Source organism: Brienomyrus brachyistius, unplaced genomic scaffold, assembly GCF_023856365.1.
Source record: "Brienomyrus brachyistius isolate T26 unplaced genomic scaffold, BBRACH_0.4 scaffold54, whole genome shotgun sequence".
Classification (NCBI taxonomy): domain Eukaryota; kingdom Metazoa; phylum Chordata; class Actinopteri; order Osteoglossiformes; family Mormyridae; genus Brienomyrus; species Brienomyrus brachyistius.
The window spans coordinates 1-21,225 of NW_026042329.1; the positions used below are offsets into that span (position 1 = coordinate 1).

The 21,225-nt window shown below is 44.3% G+C and overlaps 1 protein-coding gene across 1 annotated transcript; it reads right to left on the reverse strand.

Moving 5' to 3' along the window:
• Positions 1–13,708: 13,708 nt before the first annotated feature.
• On the reverse strand, positions 13,709–14,703 carry LOC125724106 (XK-related protein 4-like). Its single transcript, XM_049001044.1, has one exon. The coding sequence runs from the start codon at positions 14,519–14,521 to the stop codon at positions 13,889–13,891; it is 633 nt and encodes a 210-aa protein (XP_048857001.1). The 5' UTR covers positions 14,522–14,703; the 3' UTR covers positions 13,709–13,888.
• Positions 14,704–21,225: the final 6,522 nt, after the last annotated feature.

Genomic DNA, 21,225 nt, shown 5'->3' on the forward strand with positions numbered 1-21,225 from the left:
TGAAGGATAGAGGTGGGAATTGAACCTTCAACCCTCTGTACTGGTCTCATCAAAATATCACATTATTTAATAAATCATAAACAGTATTACTCTGCAATCCTGACTAGAGTAAGTGACTAGACGATGGATGATGTTTGAACAGTATCATTATTATGACACATTAGACTAAGATGTAAATGAAGCTCAGTTTGCCCATCAAAACATGACGTCAATTTCAGTTGATCTTACTGCTGGATTTTTCACCCAGGGAGATTCAGGTAAGGTACCGGAGTGTGACTCCTAACAGCAGAAATTCACTAGGGTTCTGTGGAGGCCTCAAACCCCCACCCCAGCACTGCATACACACTGCTGATTTAGGAGGCAGGAAAGGCAGTGTGGGTTTGCCCAGATCCAAAGAGTGTGCAGCTTTTGACACACTGGGACTGGTCCAAACATTGCAGCTGCCACGCATGACAACACTGGTACTCTGACTCAGCGAATTCAAGGCCTGGTAGGGGACTCGCCAAGCACAGGTGGGGGGACAGTCACCCTGTGGTGTTTGTAAATGAGCAGGGATTATCCCTGTGCAAAAAGATGGAGAAAAGTGCACTGCATACTGTGTGAGTTTGTTATATAAGGTAATATTTAAACACTCTGTTTGTCTGTTAATATTTAATAAATTCACACATAAAATCCAGTTTTATTAGACATCTGAATTTTGGCTTCCTCCCCTGCTTATTTAATCCTGCACACTGAGAAGCATATTGATCCACCTAGAAGGATCTTCCTATCTGAATATTTTACAGTGGACAACCTTGTAAGCCTCTTGAATTCAGTATACTTCCACAAATCTTTCCTGCCAAAAAGACCCTTACCAATGATGTCCAGTTTTTACCTGTTCTGACCTGTTTTGACTAATTCTGAGCAGTGTTGACCATGACAACCAGATCTTACTGGTTGCTACTAGCTCTGAGCAGTTCTGACCAACATGGACAAGTTCTGACTAGTTTGGACCGGTTTCTGCTAGTACCGAACAGTGTTGGCCAGCAGTGAACAGTTGTCATAGGCTGAACAAGCCTGTTCCTCAGGTGTCAGGATGAATCCTGTACCCTGAGGAACAATATTTCTTGCGTAGATACTTTACAAGACCAAAGAGAAACAAGGTTGGCATCAGGAGGGTGGGCCAAGAGCTCCCTAATCGCAATTTTGTAAGGACAAGAGATTTAATACTTGTAATCCATAACTGATGTGGAACCAAGGGTGATATGTTAACACCATAGTAAAAAACAGGAGAATGGTTTATCTGCCAGAAAGGGTCATATTATTATCATTAGCCAATGATGTGAGTGACGATATATGGGAGCCAATCAGCTTTCAGCTACCCCTGTTGCCCCACCCCTGCATATACCCTTGCTAAAGACACCCTGTCAAATAACTGCCCCAGGCTGCCTGTGGCATAACCTTCTTGCTCTGCCGACACGTTGCAGAACTTCAATTAATGTCTGCCGCACTAATTGTATCCCTGATAAAAAAAGGCAGACTGATTGGAAAAATAAAGGCAAAAATTTTATTTATGTGTGCATATGAAGGTGGGGGGGGGCACTTGCAGTCACAGTCAGACATGGGAGCCCATCTGTGACAATCTCTTCCAGTGTCCTACAGCCTCAACAGTGCCCCCTATTATCCCTTTACTCCATTTTAGCTTAAAAAATCTACCATCAGTAAAGTAATCTTATGCTGGTTCTGAAACCAATGCCAACAGAGTTTTAATTCCTCCTCTGAAAAGTGTTATTCCAGGCAGCCAAAAAACAGCAGCTCTTTCCCTTCCTCTGAGTCTGCTTTCTGCGGATTTATTTCTGCCCAAACCAGGCCCAGAAACCTCCTCCTCCCGAGGGAGCGGCGGGAATAGAGAGCACTACATTCGGTGGAGGGAGACAAGAGAGAAGGAAGGATTTGAAGATCTCTGCATTGTCTGACTCTGACTGCTTCTGACATCACTCATGATAAGTGATCTTGGGGAGGTTCACATAAGGCTTAGCTGGATCTAAATAATACTTCTCTGCAGAGTACCGGGCAAATCCTGTTATCTTCTCTCCAATTATCCGAGAAAATACCAATGACAACAGGCCTTCGGACCCACAGCTTCCCTATATCCTAACCCTGCAATCTGAATTATTCCACACGTCACTCACCAATATTAGATTTCTTAATCTATTTTGAAATTTTCTCACAGAATCTAATTATTTGTACAGCCGAAACTAGGGACACACAGTCAATCAATTTAGACATCTGGGCTACTTTCCTGGTTTTTAAGTGACTTGCCCAGTGTTTCTCTTTATAAATATTACCTACAGCTTTGAACAACAAAACATTTTAAGAGGCCAAAGAGGGACAGCAACACATTGTATGAGCAGACCATTATTCAATATATTTCACAATGCCACACCATATTAAATAAATGACTTGAAAATAGATGATGCCATATTTCTGTAAATCTGATTTACAGTCTTCAAATTGTATTACCCAGCTGAGATGAAAATTGTGCTTTACTCCAAGGACGAGCAACGGGCGACTGGCTAGCTAGGTAGTTAGGGTCTTTTCACACAGCAGACACCTCTAGAGCAATGTTTATCAACTGAGTCCCGGGCGACTCCCCAGATGCTCCACATTTTTGCTTCCATTCAGTTCCAAGCAACCCTGTACCAGGTAATCAGTGTTGTTGAGCTGGGAGAGAGCAAAAATGTGGACCGCCTGGGGGTTCCCAAGGACCGGGTTGAGAAACATTGCTGAAGAGAACTACTGATGACAATAAACTCTGCTTGGGCAGATCTTTGGCTCCACAGCCTGTAAGATGTACAGCTTGTAGTGCATTAATCAGAGGCACTGATTCTCCTCAAGAGTGGGTGGGGAGAACCCAGGATACTCAGAGAAAATTAGGGGGGGTTATGAGGGGTTGGGGTAGGGAAAGCTTTACACCTGGGTTCAAATCCATAACCTATAGGCAATTAAGTGTCGCCCCCCCCCTGTTCACTGTGCTTCAAAGCAACCATAGACACACTTAGCAACCAAGACACACTTTGTTGAAACATGACAATCAGTCTGGATAAACGTAACAGGGTGCTAAAAACGGCGCTGGTTAAAAGCCAATGTCAGCGCTTCCTAAAGCTATTCCGCCCTAGCAGAGATTATTTAATTAAGTTAAATAACTGAGCGTACACTCAATCGATAGTTAGACTGTGGCTCCCTCACCTTTTGTGCGTATGGGGACTGCGGTCTACAGTGTTGATATTTATAGTTATTTGCTTATTGTCTGCTGCTATTTATTGCTGTTCTTATCGACTTGTGGCATTAGCTTGAATGGTAAAGTAATAAAGTAAGAATTTTATTGTATTATGTACCCATGACAATGAATCTTCCTTTGAATAGATCCGACCCCAGAAAACTGACTGCACTTTTTGAGGAGTTCAGTTCAACCCAGAATCCCACGCATCTCCCTGCCACCTTGTGTTTCTATATCCCGGTCACATAAGGGTTAAGTGGATGTCTGGGGGGGGGGGTGATACTGACATACTGACCTGCTCTGTAATGGAGTCCCATCATAGACTTTTCCTGTTGTAAGCTATAGGAAAGCAGGGGCCACTGTGGATGGATGGATGACGGATGTATGGACAGAGGAATGCATGGGACATTGCTCCAAGGAGCCAGATGTTGCCGAAATGCTCCACACAGTTTTGCAGATAGGCATCACGGACAGGAGCGGGAAGGCTGGACCTCTGAGGAAGGCTGGGGGCCCTCAGGCTTTGCAGATGCTGTAACCACAATGAGCACAGATGGGGGGGAGGACAGCACCACACTGAGCATCTACCTGCAGGAGGATCCCTGTGCCTCTTGCCCGTCCAGTAAAATATAAGGCACCTTTTGCGTTTCATATTCTGTTCAGTTTATTTTTATATAGCGCCTTTCACAGCACAGTCGCCGTAAGGCATCTGAGATAAGAGTGTGTGACGAGCCATCACTACATCACTTGTACTAAATGGTTATGAAAGAGGGACAAAGGGAAGGAAAGGATGCCAGAAGACAGCGGAGGAGTGGAACCAGACTCCCAAGTGAGGATAAAAAAACCTCTGGGGGTTCAAGGTCAACTGGCTACCCCCCCCCCCCCCCACCAAGACATGCTAACATTATAGAAATCAGAGTGAACAGAATAGACCTGCATTAATAACAGCAAGGTGTAAACTGTGGTTATAGGCAGAGCCCGTGAGTGAGCCAGTACAGCAGGCAGGTCCGTTTGGGCCGGCAGATCGTAGGCTGTGCACATAATGTCACAGTCCGTAAGCCACGCCCACAATGTCACGCTTTCATATATAAGACGACTCCCGACAAGGTCAGTTCGGCTCGCTTGTGTCCCCGAATCTGGGAGTCTTTATTTATGCTGGCGTTAGAAGCCTGATCAATCTGCCTCCTTGTCCATCTCTCCATCTCTGACACAGCCTGAGCTGAGAAGCAGTACCAGGAAATCATGTCTGTTACACTCTGGACGCGCAAACCCCAGTGGCTGTGCACAGTCCCCAGTCCCGGCTCATCCCAGTGCTAAAAACTCGCCCGCTGCAGGCTCCTCGTACCCAAAACAGTGATTAGCATGGCCGTGTGTTGTTTACAATGCCATCAGACTTTCCTCAGTTTACTAGTATTTTCTATAATTGCTCATTCTCTTAGGATCCATTAATACCATATAATTATCCTCGGAAGGTGCCCTTTAGCGACAGCAGATCTTTACTTAAACATTAGCGAGAGCATTGTATATCCCGAGGGCATTCAACAACAAAGGGCCCGGCGCTTCCCTCGCCTCCTCTGTGCTGGAAGTGGCAATTACAGTTCAGACGGAAGATTGTGCCTCCTCAGCCGAACAGTGGAAAGGTAGGATAAGGCTGCACAGGGAGTGGAATGTGCCAGAAGAGCACTGTATATCACTGCACAGATCAACAAGAGCACTGAATATCACAGCACATATTAACAAGAGCACTGTATATCACTGCACAGATCAATAACAGCACTGAATATTACAGCACAGGTCAATTAGAGCACTGAATATCACAGCACAGATTAACAAGAGCACTGTACATTACTGCACAGATGAACAACAGCACTGAATATTACAGCACAGATTAACAAGAGCACTGTATATCATGGCACAGATCAATAAGAGAACTGAATATCCCAGCAGAAATTAACAAGAGCACTGTATATTACTGTAGAGATCAACAACAGCACTGTATATCACTCTACAGTTCAAGAAGGGCACTGTATATCACTGAACAGGTCAATACAAGCACTGCATATGACAGCACTTTATACAATAGCACAGATCAATAAGAGCACTATATATCACAGCACAGAGCAATAAGAGCACTGTATATCACTGCACAGATCAATAAGAGCACTGTATATCACTGCACAAATCAATAAGAACACTGTATATCGCTGCACAGATCAACAAGAGTATAGCGTGTCATTGTGCAGACCTACAAGAACATAGTATTTCACTGAACAGTGGTCAACTTACGAACTACCTGTCTGCAGCAGTAGTTTTTAGCACTGTGGTATCAAAACTAACAAAGAAATGCGGGAAAATGGAGGTTGTCTAAGTCCCGGTTAGTGATAGGTCACAGCCCATGCCAGAGTCTGCCAGCGATTGGCACTGTGCTCAGCATTGCCATCAGCATCTCTGTCAGGTGGGCGGGCATTGAAGGGAAACCCGCTGACAGCCACAAAATAAAGCAAGGTTCAATGTAAGGTTCTTCCAGAATGACATACCACAAAACAATCTCACAGCTGACCTGTAAACTATTCATCAATTTTTTCATCATTTTCCAGCCAAGTGTTTTAAATAGACCTTTATGAAGTGTATATTTATATCAACTTGTCTCTTATGATGTTTCAGCAAAGTCTGTGAGCTTCGGGCCATGTTTACCGCTGAGAAATTTGAGAACAGAGAATAGAGAACAGAGGTTGTAATTCTCCCTGATGGCCACAGGGGGTGAATTTCCCCCTAATCAGCACATGGATGCATAATGCCTGACCACCAAATAGGGCAAAGTTCCTTCTAACCACCACAAGTGTCGTAATTCCCTCTGACCACCACAAGGGGTGTAATTCCATTTAAAGAGTATACTTTAACTCCATCATGTAATATTTAGTCAAAAACCAACCACAATAACAATACCCTCCGTGTCTCCCCCCCCCCCCCCCCCAAAAAAAAAAAAAACATGCAATCATGTACTGCCAGGAGAACTTCCTGTTGACCCCTACAGGAATACTTCCTACTTATCGCCAAATTCAGGGAGAAACAGCCGAAGGAGAGACGACTGGAAACACAATAGAATAATCAATCTGAATATGTCAACCGCAAAGCCAGCTTCAATGTGACAGTTTCTGCTGCCTTCATGTCCCCTTGGGGTGTTTCCCAACTTTCAACCCTGTAAAACAGGAAACGACTTCATTTCACCTGAAAAAAAATTAGGCTCGCTTTTCCATCATCGCTGTGGTTATGATTCAGGAAGCAACGGGCACCGACCTAAACTTCCACTGGATGTGACGTAACAGTGGAGATCTGTTTGCGTCTAAGGATTAGCTTGCAGCCCAAATCTGACACAGAACTGAGTAATGCATCAAACAGTAAATACTGGTTTAGAAATTAATTAATATAACATAATGAACAGATAAAGATATCGAGTGTGAAACAACCTTAAATAAAAACAAAAAGGAAAATCTGTGGCGAAAAGCTGTAAAAATCTGGATGCGGGAGTGTAATGAGCATGTATACTTGTCAAGTTGAATTTTTCGTATTAGCTTTGTCCCCAGTAAAGTTGGGAACTGAGGAGCACTTGGGATTAGGGAACTTGGTCACTGTCGCTGGATCACTTGAGCTTAAGGGCCAAAAGTGGCATGAATACTCATATGGCCATTGGACTCAAACCCACAGCCTCCTGGCTGCTGGCACAGATCCCTAACCTACTGTGCTATGTACATGCAGCTTTTCTTTCTCACACCATACAAACAGTACCAAACCTGCTGCTAGATCCCACCCAGAGCTTCTCCTGAACCAATAAGATCAGATAATGAATCTTAGAGAACACAGCTGATTGGACAAAGGTCACATGGGAACTGGATGAGCAGCTGAGTGTTGTGGAGACTCACAGTCTGTGGGAAGCCCCTTTGCACCCGGACCAGGACAATGAATTGCATAAACTGCTGGCATTCACAAGTCACTTTCACTGTTCTGTGAGGATCAGTAACATTTATTAACTGCAGGGCTATCCTACGAGAACAGGAGCGGCAGCGACTATTTCTCCAGTCAGTTGAACAACTCTGTGTTCATAAAAACACTCAAATAAACTTCACGTCCCCTCCTCACGGGATTACGGTAAATTAAATCAAAGCGTAAATCCTGGAGTGAGTTAATCACGGCTGAACACGCATTCGAATCCCGCAGGAGCGTCGGGAACTGTGTCGCTCGAGGCGTTCAGCTGACGGGAGCTGCGCACCTGCGGAGAAACGGCTGCATCTGTGTGGGGGCGGGAGGGGAGGAGGTCAAAACCCAATCTCATGCAGCACTTTGAATAAAGGAACGATGAAAAGCATCGCAAACCCGGATAATAACGGAATAACGGCGTCTCTTTGTTTACGGATGTAAACCCTGCTTTAAAAAGTGCTAGGAATGTTAAATACTCCGTCCACCACTATTATTTATTAATCACTGCCACTTTAAATCTCAGCACCTTGTCCTCCTGCTTGTATGTACCTTGTATATCACATTCATACTGTAGCGCCATAATAAATGTATACTGTATATAGCCTACTGTATTGCACGTAAGCCTGTGCTATTGTTCTTAGCCCACTATTCTGTTATTATCTATTGATTGTTCTTCATTGTTATATAGGCCTATTGTTTAAGTCTGCTGGGAGATACGCAAACAAGCATTTCATTGTATTTTTACTTGGACAATAAAGCTTTTGAATCCTTCTAGGTGTATAAGCGCAGGGTGGCCAACTCACGTATCTGGCGTGACGCTTTCAGACTTTCACACTCACGACAAATCTTACGACAATCTATATCATTCCATTATAAACGTAAAATTAGCTACATCAGCAGCGTTGGGGTCGTTAGCAAACCCAACAGACTATTTAGAAGGTAATAAAACTGCTTTATACATGTAAATACATATGCAATTGTGTGCAGACTTGTCTCGCCAGCCAGCTGTCAAAGTTGGCAACCCCAATAAGGGAAGGTTTTTGTGTGGCGTAAATATACAGGCAATCAGACGGCCGTAGTAATCGGGATCGTGAGACTCACGAGGAAGCTAGTGGCGCAGAAATCCTGTTCTATCGGTGTCACTCGAAAACCTGTCTGAGTGTGAGATCGTAAGGTGTGAGACTCTCAAAGCCTGTCAAGCCTCTAACTGGATGACGGAAGACGCACACAGCGCCCCCTCCTGGGCAGGACATTGTAACGTGGCTTGTGCTTGCTGCTGGTGTTTGAATGCGCTTACGCTGTCAGTGCAGAACATTAACTTAGAAGATACCAGGCGCATGAGGACATGATGTGCGTGTTTGTTCACAGCATCAACACGCAAAAAAAATCACCAGGGGATTGAACGAGCACAGGACAAACCAAGTACAGAGAATATAAATGGCAGGGGGGATTTTAGGATTTGTTATGGTGGAGAGCATGAAGTAACCTTATTATTAGCCAATGACATGTTTTGAATCAGTGAATGACAGGAGACTGGAGAGGGGGCACTTTGGGAGCCAATCAGCTTTCAGCCCTGGCCCTGTATAGCCTCTGACACAAGGGGAAATTACACACACACACACACACACACACACACACACACACACACACACACACACACACACACACACACACACACACACACACACACACACAGATGTATACCTAACCGAAAGGGAAATAGAAAGGCACAGGAGAATTTCTAGCTATTGACAAAAAATTAAAGGCTAAGTCAAATTTAAACGGAGGTTAACTTTTTTTTATTGCCATCAGGGGTAAAACAGGATTAAAATACTCTGGTCATACAAACACAGATGATATAACAGAAAAAAAAGATATTAAATAAACTTAAAACATACAATGTCACTGCTACTGCACACCGTGAACCATAAAGATGAGTTAAAGGCTTAGTTTCATGGCAGAATTCTGAAATATTTTGTTGAAACCTCACATTTTTGGGATATTAGAAGCGGTAATGACCCAAGACCTACATATAAATGAAGTGACTGAATTTCATAGCTATTTCTTACATGCTTACTAGGCTTAGGGTTTATTATTACGAGACTCAGGTCAATGACCAGATTCACAGAGAGGTAAGGAGCATATACTGATTACAGTGCATTACTGCACTGCCTACATGACAAACCACCTCAGGGATGAGAACCTAAGTGCAGCTATGGGGCAGGTGACACGTCAGCACCACACCAGTCCAAATAGACCAGTGGGAGGTTTTTTTCCCGGTGGCCAGAGTGACAGTCCTGCCACCAACCCCCCAGTTTTTCCCTGTAAGTTGGAGGACCTCCTTGTAGGACTGGATGTAGATTAACATCATATCCAGGATGAAACGATTGCAGGTTAAGGGCCTTGCTCAAGGACCCAATGGAGTAAAATCACTCTGGGCATTCACGGGATTTGAACCCGCAACCGTCCAGTTCCTGGCATAAAGCCCTAGCCTCAGAGTCACCCCTCCACCCCACTATGATTCACACAACTGACATTTTATTTATTTTGGCAAACACTTTGACGTAAAGGTGACGTAGATTTTGGAAAAATCAGGGTCAGCCAGTCCCTGGAACAGCTGGGCTTAAGAGTGTCGCTCAAGGGCACAATGATGACATCACACTGTTAACAATGGGATCTGAACCAACGACCTTTGCGATCACAGGAACAGCATCCTAACCTACTGTTTACTCAAGCTGGAGCTCCTGATCACACAGCTGCCCGTTTCGCATGTTACATCAGCATAATTAGTCACATGACCAAACTTTCACGTATGCACAGGTCCGCCAGCTGTCAGCAAACGCTCAGGCGTGATGCGACTAGCCTGGCGAAAGCGCTTCGATTCCCATGATGGCAAACAGCTGTTTGTATCCAGTAAAGCTCCTGAATCCACGCGTGGCATATTTCTTTGCTTTCTTGGTCTTGCTGCATGACTAATTGCCATCTGGCTCAGTAATTAATCTCTGGTTACCTCCTATACAGTTTCTTCTAGGGGCAGGAACAAAGGCAGTGACTGTGATTTTTTTGTGCTGTGAGCCCAGATGAGGCTCCTCGGGCTTCACGCGAGTGTGTTACTGCCATGATGCGACAGTCGCCTTTATTTCCATCTCCTTCCAAGGTGACACCTGGGAAATTTCCGTGGACGGCTGTCTGTCTTCTTTTTCCGGGTGTTTCTGAGAATGCTGGCACACAAATGGCCCTGACTGGGTAAGTTAGGGAGGTGTGTGGCTCAGTGGGTTAGCACACTGTGGCTGAGAATAGAAGGTTGTTGGGTCAAATCCCATGAAGAACGTGACCACCTGATAATACCAGTGTCTGTGGTGACCAAGGGAGGGCTGGTACTGTAAATCAGCAGATCTGCTGGAAACTGTCACAGAAGGTTCTGAAGAAACATTCTGAAGCATGCCCAACCAACAAATTACGTGAGTTTTACTAAATATCTCCATCTAATAGAATAATGTTAATAATTATGCCATAACCTTTAGTTCAAGATTCTGGAAGGATCTACAGCAGCACTAATTATTATTTTTGAAAGCAGGTCTTTCCTCTGATGGAGAACCCAGGGCTGGCCTAACCCTTTGTGGGGACCTAATCAAAATTTGATTTGGGCCACGTACCCCAACTTACACACACCAGACAGCCAGACAGCCAATCAGATGGGGCCCCCTGGTGGCTGCTGGTGGCTTCGGGACCAGCAGCCACTTAGTTTGCCTTTGCCTTGGGCCAACCCTGGGTGGACTGATTGAGTCAAAGGGTGGGTTCAAAATGCTGGACCGATTAATAGAAATGTAAATGAGAAGAAGTCACTGTTCCCTAAACCAGACAATCACACATGAACACATGAAGGAAAAGCCCTATTTGATGGAGAGGTCCTTCTAGTTATGTGCCGCTCTAAGACGTGAGACATTCTCCAGGATTGATTGGGTAGGCTAATCACATGACCACATAATGTGAACCAATCATCGAAGCCAACATAAGCATGGGCAACCTGGAAGAGAATCCACATGACAGATGTAAACCAGGTAACAGAATAATCAGATAAAAAGGGTTTGAGGGATAAATTTGCTTCTTCTTAATGAAGTAATTCTTGCTGTGAAATGTCTGAAACGCAGGATGTGTCCTGGCATCATGTCAGCAACCGAACCAGCCAGTGGCCTTTTATAAGTGACTCCCGGTGGGCTGAGGAGAGAGCTGTCAGTCAGCTCTTGTGTAAAGGGCAAACAGAGACGTCATATGTGCTGTTTTCTTCGTGTTTTTAATCTACACGGTTTATATTTACATGACAACTTATCTCTGAAATCTCTGCAACAATCTAAAGAAGAAATACCTTGGAAAGACTGATACATTTTCTAAAGACAAATATCATTCTTAAAAAAATGTTCCTGTCAATAAAATAAGATCACCTGAACAATGTCCCCGACACATTTTCAAAGATTACAAAAAAGCAATGAAAAACCTCTTTGGGTTTTACTCTTTGGGTGATTTTGATTTAACAAGCCAAACATCCTGTAATAAACCAAACCAAAAAAAATATCTTGCAACCATAAGACAGTCATACTAAAAAGTTTAGTGAGACATTTTACAGAGAACTTAATGCTAGAAAATGCCTCACAGGTGATGCTCAATGTGATACGATGGGGGTCACTATAGCCTCACACACTCAGGGTTGTGGGTTCAAGGCCCCAGCTCTGGGTGTGGGGATTGCATGTTGTGTGGCCAAAGACGGTTTATGTAAATCAGAGTCTGTCAATGTCTCTTATTGCATGTCTGTCCTGTGATAGACTGACCTGCTGTTTTTATATTTGTGCTACCTGTGGCTTGTTGGGTTTGTAAATATATATTATTACTTTTTGTTTTTTAATTTAAATAAAATACAAATTAATTATAAATAATAATAATAATAATAATAATAATTATTATTATTATTATTATTATTATTATTATTATTATTATACAGTTGGAGGAGCACATTAAGTTCCACTTCCTGGCTCGGTCCCATTGTCTCCTGCTCCTTCATTACATCCCCGTTGACTCCTTCATTACATCCCCGTTACAGCGAAACCGGAAAAACCCGGAGCTCAGCCTCCGGAGGCCGATCTGAAATTCTTCCGTCACTTAGGCCGTTCAGGCAAATGACCTGCAATGCAAACGTATGGGACCTGGGGAGACCGAATTCGCCGAAGCGGCAATATACTTCGCCTATGCGAGCGGCAGTCAAAGGTATTTATAGCACGTGTGTTACTAGCAAAAGCCGTACAATACGGCTACGTTAAGAAAATCACTTACACGCCTAAACTGTTACCACATATAATTAAAGGTTATATGTATTTTTGAACGTGTTTCCTTATTTTACATTAACCTGAAAATGTACTTTGATGGATGAAAGATGTAAAACACAGACAGAGTTTAAGTAAATGCATAGTTGCAAGTGCGCCCCCTACCGCCATTATGTTAATACCCGCACAAAGGTGTCAAAATGTGTGAAGGCCTGAACTTTGTGTACCATGAATTTGAATGATTTATTAATTTATTATTATTATTATTATTATTATCAGAAGAAGCCTAGCTCTTTTCATTAAGATTATTAACCTGTCCAGTGAATGTTGTGTTGGTTATATAGCGAGTCCTCTGGTATGAATATTAGCGCCCTATCGAGTTACTGTAAAATTAACCACGTTATTTTGAATTTGAACAGAACCTTAATGTCATCAGAATTAAAATCAGCAAATGCCTTATTGTAAGTTGTATTTGTAATGTAAATTTTATTCTATATTTAGTTGCATTTTGAGCTCATCCTTATAATTGACATAAACCACAACAAAACAACCATTATAACTCGTTTAAGATGCAAAATGCTCAATATGACTGAAATTATAAGATCAGGAGGTTTGGGGGAAAATGAACTTGCAACGTTTTAGTAATTCCGACACACATCTGCCCAAAAAGCCCTGTGAATACGCTTCCAATCGATCTAACTATAAATAAAATTAAATACAGTTTATACAACCTGATCGTATAAAACCACGTCCAGCCTTTAACATACCAGGTAACCCTTAAAATTTAGTGATCACGCTTAAAAATCCGCATGTGTGTCAGATCATTAAATCTATTAAATATGAATCGATTTCAAATTGCATTTTTAAAAGCAAAAGACAACTTTCCCATCTGCATAATAATAATAATAATAATGTCATGAAACATTGTCATGCAACAATGTATTCAGGTATTCGAGTTTTATTCCTAAATCCCATTTTTTTTTTCTTTCACACACCAGTGGATTTGAGATTTACTCATATTTCTGCCGTCTGAAGGACTTTTCAGATGTCATTCGAAATAAAAAAAAAAGTGAGACCAGAAAGTTGCCGCGCGACGGACGAACGCGAGTAAAAATAGCGGGACTGAGCCACAGGACGCTACACGCCACATAAATAAAGACAGTCAATAATAAATAAATGTAAATAAAACAAATCGGGCTTTTCCAGGGCAGAGCATACTATTGTTGCAACAAATAGGTCACCTAATTAAACACTTTGTCCCGGTTTTTTTTCCTGCTATTTTTTTTTTTTGCTTTTTTCACCCCAGAGTCTCCCAGCCAGAAAGTCCCACATAATAAAGAAATTACCTCCAGATCTGACCCAGCTGCAGGATGTGGATGATGGACTGAAGAAGCCAAATGCAGAAGGAGCAGGACCTCTTCTTGCTGGCCGCATGGTCGCTGATGCTCGCGGTGGTGCTGGACGCCTGAGGTGCGGATGGGTGGGAGTCCATGTCTCCGTGCGAGGCGGAGGCGCTCAGCACCTTACCGTCCGTGTGAGGGCGGTCGGCGGCGGCACCGGCGCTGCGGTCCGAGCCGAAGTCGTGCACGAACCATCGGAAACTGAAGAGCTGGACCGAGAAGGAACCGAGCACCGCGAAGAAGAGCGTGAGCCCGAACCACCAGTAATCACGACGGAGGTAATAGTCCACCGACAGCCACACGTCGGTGCCCACGTCGGCCAGATACACCGCGGCGGCGGCAAGGATCCATAGGCAGTCCCACACCGAGTAGTCCCGCTGCTGCCTCCCCAAGCGCAGGCACGCCGAGGACGATCCACAGCAGCGCGGCTCCCCGCTCACCAAGTCGCCCTCTGGTGCTCCGGAGCCCGGTTGCGAGCCCTGGACCATCCCCTGCGACTGATCGCAATCCTGGAGGGGCGTGAACGCCACATCGCCCCTTCTCATCTTCAGCACCCCGTCCGACTTCGCGGCCATTACAGCAGCCCTCCCGTTATCTAAGCCGCACCGTCTCCTTCCTCCTCCTCCTCTTCCTCCTCCTCCCCCCTTTCTCTCCGCCTCCTTTCTCTCTCTGTCCCCGGGAACCGGCGATCGGAGCCTGGGCTGGGCGACCTCCTCTTCCTCCAGCTCATAACAAAGCGGCGCTTCCTCCCGGCAGCAGGTACTCACCGGAGGCTCTCCCATGGCACACATTTAGGCTATGACATCATCTCTTTCTGCAACTGCTCTCCAGTCACTCATCACACTTCTCCCCTCCAGGCTGCTGCAGTGTGGCCAGGACACATGGGGGGAGGGGGATGTGGCTTTAATCAAACTTAGAATAAAATCACATAGTGCGTTTTATCAGCCTTATCGCTGATTACCCTAAAGCCTAAAGTGAACCTGTTTCACAGACATTCGGGGATATGCCTGCACAGATACGAGGCGAAGCCTCATTTACATTTAAATGTAATTCACGGTTTAACCTACACATGCATTTAGCACGATGGGGGTAAAGTGGGCGCTGGATTTAAATTACAATCGGAATTTAAATAACACAGTGTTGTCCTTTTAAAATGCACGTCTGTATATAAAGGCTGAATTATTTCCTTAAATGGGACGGGATTTTACGGGCGTGCTCCTGTATATCGCGGGCTGGGCACCTTTCAGCACCATGGAAAGCTCCCGTATGGGAATCGTCTGCCTCGGCCACGCGGTCCTTAGACAGAAGGTGCGCCCTGGGTGACACTTTGAACATCATTCATCTCCAGGGAGACGCAACCCATGTGCCATCAGACTTCGGGTTTCAATGTTTGCTTAGATCATTCGGACCCGGAGTCCACATTCACGGGAATTTGTACTGACGGCATGTGTACATCTCAGACTCTAATGCCAAACAGAAAATTTCTAAGACAGCAGTACACAAGAAAAGGGTGAAGCAGGAGTCACTGACCAAAAACCAGTCAGGTAGAGGGCAGAAGCAACTTTATAATGCCAGATATGACTGCTGACTTATACGGCAGAGCCTGAAAAATCGGTGGATGACCTCAAATGACCTTCAAAAACAATGAAAAATGTAAGAGATTTAGCCTGTTTCATGTAAACATAAAAAAAATCCTTATTGCAAAACCAGGAATCCTTTCAGTGTGATTAAGAGTTAAACCACATATATGTTTCTGAAATGATCCTTCATTTGCCTTTTGTACAAGAATAAGAACAGTTACGTTGGAACATGCTAGTTTTCATGTATCACATTCAGCTCTCCTTCTTTTGGAGAAAAAACACCACATATAAAAGTGAGAGTGAAGCCTGGAGTCTGAGTGCAGAGTCAGCCGTCCATCCTGCCCCCCTGGGGCATTTACATGGGGTTAAGGGCTCAAGACCCCAAAAAGATGTGGCCACACTCCTGACCACAGGGATCAAACTGACAGCTTTCCAGTTACGAAGACGGAGGCCTGAGCTGCTGGGCCACACACTGACATCAGACACATCCTGTCATTTACTGATATCCCATAAAACACAGATCTGAAAATCAGGAAATCGGCAAAGTCAAACTCTAGGTCTGGTCGCACTGAAACATGAACACACTTGCATAACCTGAATACAAGCACTCACAATCTCCAGACCCCCCATTCAAGTTCTGTAGCAGAAATAACCACCTTTTCACAGGTATAATTCAGCTGCACTGTTCTTCAGCTGTTCGTGTTACAAACTGCAAGCTGCAGTCACCTCTCAAGCACAGGAAGGTTAGAGTCTGATCTCAGCTCAGGCTCACAGACGTAAAGCACTGAAACTTGCATAGTATAATTGCTTACAATGGAAGCTTGTATCTTTCAGTGTGATCTGTCTTTTAGCGTTACTGGTCTTCCCTTCTCCTTCGGTTGAGTGTAGAGTTATTAAGAGATCTCTGGTCGGGGCCCAAACTTATGATAATTAAATCTGCATGAAAGCAGGCCCTTTCATAAACCTCCCCGTTCGGATGGCTCTGTTTTAATTAAGGCTCGTTCATTTCAGGAGACTCCTTATTTCGCTACATTCTTCTGGGAGCTTGTCAACAGCTAAGCCACGGTAAATGGCTCTTGACTGCCATCTGCTGGCCGCTTTTCTCATGGCGTCTTCGGTCACATCCCGCCTTAAAGATGAGCAAATGACCGTTTCAGGGGCTATTTGATCAAATAAACAGTTGACTGTTTCTACATGAAGCATGTATCATAGTTATTTACATGCCAAGCTGACACTATTATCCGGAGCGACTTAGATAACACAGTAACACGGAAACTCTATCCACTTACATGCAGGGAATAATGTCTTGCTTATAGACAGCCCGGCGCCAAAATGATTTTGCCAGGTGAATTAAACCATTTAGGCCAAAATTGCACATTTCACTTGCACATACGTATACGTTAAGCACATGCACATACATGCATACTGTCATGCATATACTTGAACACTTTACTTGCACATACATATATACTGGTTCTAAGCACTTGCATACACATACATACACACACATGCACGTTCAAAGATACACGCATTCACATACATACGTATAAAGTTTGTATGCATGTGTGAGCAAAAGTATGCATGTATGTGTGAAAAAAAGTATGTATGTATGTGAGAGTGCACTAAAGTACGCATGCTGGAAGGCAGGTACACTTCGGGTGGCTCACTAACCACTAACAAACACAAAAGAAGCAGGAGCTGAGGTACAGGAGTGGAGGGATGCAATTTAGGTCACACCGTACCGCCTACAGGATGCAAAGACCGTCATCTGCCATGTTGGTGCATTTCTCATCTGGTCGAGTCTGTGTGTGTAGTCTCCGCTCATTTTTCGCTGTTTTTTGGCTGCAGCAACAAGAGTGTCCATGAGTGTTCATAAACCCCGCATTTAGGTGGCGGTACTCTGTGAGGTACGCAGGCCGGGAAGTGGCCAGATCTCTGTAGGTGGGTATAGCTACTTCGTTCAGTGTTTGAAGGGCGCCCACGAGGTGACACTCCTGTGGTCATGGGTGACCTCAGTGTGACCACTAGCACTGACAGGGCTGGCTATGAGGATTGTATTGGTCCCCATGGCTCTGGAGACTGGGGTGAAAGTGGCTCCATGTTCCTTGACTCTGCGAAAGGTCAGGGGCTGCGGGTCACTGGATCCTGGTTCCTGCGCCCTGAGTCGCATCATTGGACTTGGTACTGCAATACAGTTGCTAGAGGAGTTCCGATTGAGGCTTGTTACCTGCATTGTTCAGACGTTTATTAAGCAATGTAGAAGGGCAGGTTGAAACAGTGACATGACCACACAGATCACCAAAGCCAACCTCAATTCCTCCCACACACACACACACACACGAAAAATAAAAGTCAATTAGGCCATTAAAATGAACATAAACACCAAGGAGCAGCACTGGGCTTCACGGCGGCTAGCAGGAGAGAAGGCACTAAACACCACACTCCACTCGTGAACACACCTCTAGTGGACACAATTGCAACGCCAAGCAAACCCCCCCCCCCACAGCTCTGCCTGCTGCCAACTTCAACCCCGCTGGTCTTGTACAATAAAACAAGAATAAACAAAAAACTAAAGAAACTGCCCCACCGCCGACACCAGACCCCGACAGAAGGGGCGACATAAATGCGATCGCGATCCTCCCAATTACACCTTTGGAAGGGCCGCCAAGTGAAGAAGCTAAACTTCAATGTAGGCAAAGCAGCAGCATCGCCAGGGATTGCAAAATGTAAACTAATGCAGCACCAATCACTCCTGCGGCCACATGCAGCCAAACATACCACAACGAAAGAACAACATTACACACCAGAGTCTGCAATAAATGGCAGAATACACTCGCACATACCCACCAACACGCTGAAACCACTGCCCTGAAAGCAGAGGGAAGGGACACTGCAAGCTCCACAGGTTTGCTTACTAGGAGGAAAACTGCAGACCAGAGACCAGGATTAAATTAGGACTTTAACCCAGCCAGGGCTTGCGGGATGCAATAAGCGACCTGCCTCAGAAAACACCGTTACCACAGAATGGAGGCACACAGCGACCAATATACTCCCAGTGTGGCACAATCTGGAGGTGCTAAATGACGGACAAGTTGCCTTTACCCACGATACCTGAAGCAGCTGCAGAACCCTGCCACCAGTATAGAAGCTGAACTTCCCGGTACGATTTACACGTCAGCGAAACGTGTCGTTGAACTAATCCTCCCACGCTCTTATATGGCATCACCTGGCTCCGCCTCCCCCAATCTGAACGCCGTCTGACCAATAAACCCTAATTGAAATACTTAGGTTTGCACCTTCACTTGAAAAGCAAGACCCACTACTTTGACCTGTCACACCTGTTTGAATCCCTTGCAGTTCTTTTTGTTTTCTGTTAGTGTCTCTTCAGTAAAACCCCTTTTGTTTCAGTCCTCGCCTGCTCCCTCTTCCTCTGTTCCCTCAGATACAGCAGCACGTCTATAAGATGAGCCTGTTACTAAGAAAAACAAAGAAATCCTTCAAAAACTATATATTACAGTATGACAGCTTGCAGGAATAGCTTATAAATACATATAATTTTATCTGAAATATTTCTTTGTCCAGAGATTCTTTGTCTTAAAATATGACTGGTTCAAATCCCATGAATGCCTGAAGTGATTCTCCTCCATTGGGCCTTTGAGCAGGGCCCTTAACCTGCAATTGCTTCATCCTGAGTATGTATACATCCACATTTATAACCTTTAAGGAGGTCCTCTAATTTACAGGGGAAAAACTTTGGGGCTGGTGGCAGGACTGGCACTCCAGCCACCAGAAAAAACCTCACACTGGTCCACTTGGACTAGTGTGGTGCTGAGGTGTCACCTGCCACATGTCTGCACTCAGGTTCCCATCCCTGAAGTGATTTGTCGTGTGGTGGGTATGGCAATGCACTGTAATCAGTGCACGCTCCTTAACTGTCTGTACTGTACTGTTATACTACTGGCAGTGTAGGTGCTTTGTTTACTCCAGGTACTCATGGTGCATTGTGGGTATTATAAGTTAGACAGACTATGCACTGTACCATTACATGGCTGGCAGTGTAGGTGCTTTGTTTACTCCAGGTACTCATGGTGCATTGTGGGTATTATAAGTTAGATAGACTATGCACTGTACCATTACATGGCTGGCAGTGTAGGTGCTTTGTTTACACCAGCAACAGCTACTTGTGGTACATTGTGGTTATGATGAGTTAGATAGACTATGTACTGTATGTATTTTAAGCTTATGGGACCCAGCGCATACAGCACATATGCAGTCAGACGTTGTGCGGCAGGACGTTAACTGATGTATAAATGTATATAGTTATTAATACTATTATAAACTGGGTATTACAGTGTTATATGTAATTCCTAAACCAGTTGCAATAATACACCCAAAAAAATTACATTAAAATTAAGTATGTTTTTTTCCCTTTGCATCGCTAATCTGCTAAATTTTGTCTATATTTGACGTTTTTTTTTTCTTCATTTGAAAAAAATAAATAATAATAAAAAAATATTTGCACGAAACAAAATTTTGTAAAAACCCACCATCTGTGTATTCGGATTGGGCTCCACCCTGTCAGGGTCGGTTCCCTCACATCCCTGTCCTATGCGTTCGGTCCCCATATTGCCAGCAGGTGTCGCTGTCCATCCTGTTCCCTCTGTCACTGTTCTAGCCCCTAGTGTGTCGTCCTTATTCCCCAGCTTAGTGGGTTGAGTGTGCAGTACTAAGGTTGTAACCCTGTAGTCATGGATTTGAGGCCAGCTTCACTTTTTTGTTTATTGGTTTTGTTTTTTCTAGTGTTTTAGTTCTTTATCCTATTTGTATCCGGTTTTATTCTGTTCTGCTTGTGTTGTGGTCCTCGTCTCTCTTACTGTTCGCCCTCAGTTGTGTGTTAGTATTCAGTGTTTATTTCCTGGTATGTAGTTAATGTTTCCTAGTTTTTTGTAGCAAGTTCCATAGTTTGTCCTTCTTAACTGATGGTCAAGTTTCTCCACCTGTGGCCTGTTTCCCTGCACTGTGCTCATTGGTTAATTGTCTTGATGAGTCACACCTGCCTTTTGTTAGTCTTTGGTCATGTCATTCTTTGTGTATCTATATGTCTGCCTTTGTCCCGCCCCTCAGTCTGTCATTATGAATGTTACTGTGTGTTTGGTCCTCTGGTTTACTGCCGTGTTCCTTAGATGTATTTTATTTTATAGTTTTGATTAATTCAGTAATTTTCCTTGTTTTCTGACCTCTTGTTGTGCTTTTGTTTTGTAGTTTTACTCTATTTGCTCTGTTTATTTAATAAACCATTTTTGACTGGGAGCCATTAGTGGATCGTCACCTTTTTCCCCGCCTGCGTCATGCCGCACTGTAACACCCCTAGTGCGCATGTGTATGAGTGCGTGTATATCTGTGTGTCAGTGCGTGTGTGACTGCGGTTCTGTGGTTTGGTTTTCCAGATATTTTTACCGCGAATTTTAATTCACGTTTGAATGCTCACATGCGCACTTCCTATTCACACACAGTCACTGGTGCCCTGAGTGTCCATTCATGGTACAAAGTTTAAGGTGCTTTTGGAGGAGCTGTCCGCGGAATATGGAGACCTGTTGCTACATACAGAGATCCGATGGCTCAGCAGAGGGTGGATTTTAAAACATTTTTTGGCACTTTTGGGTGAAATAAAGGAATTCATGCAGAGCAGAGAAGAGGAG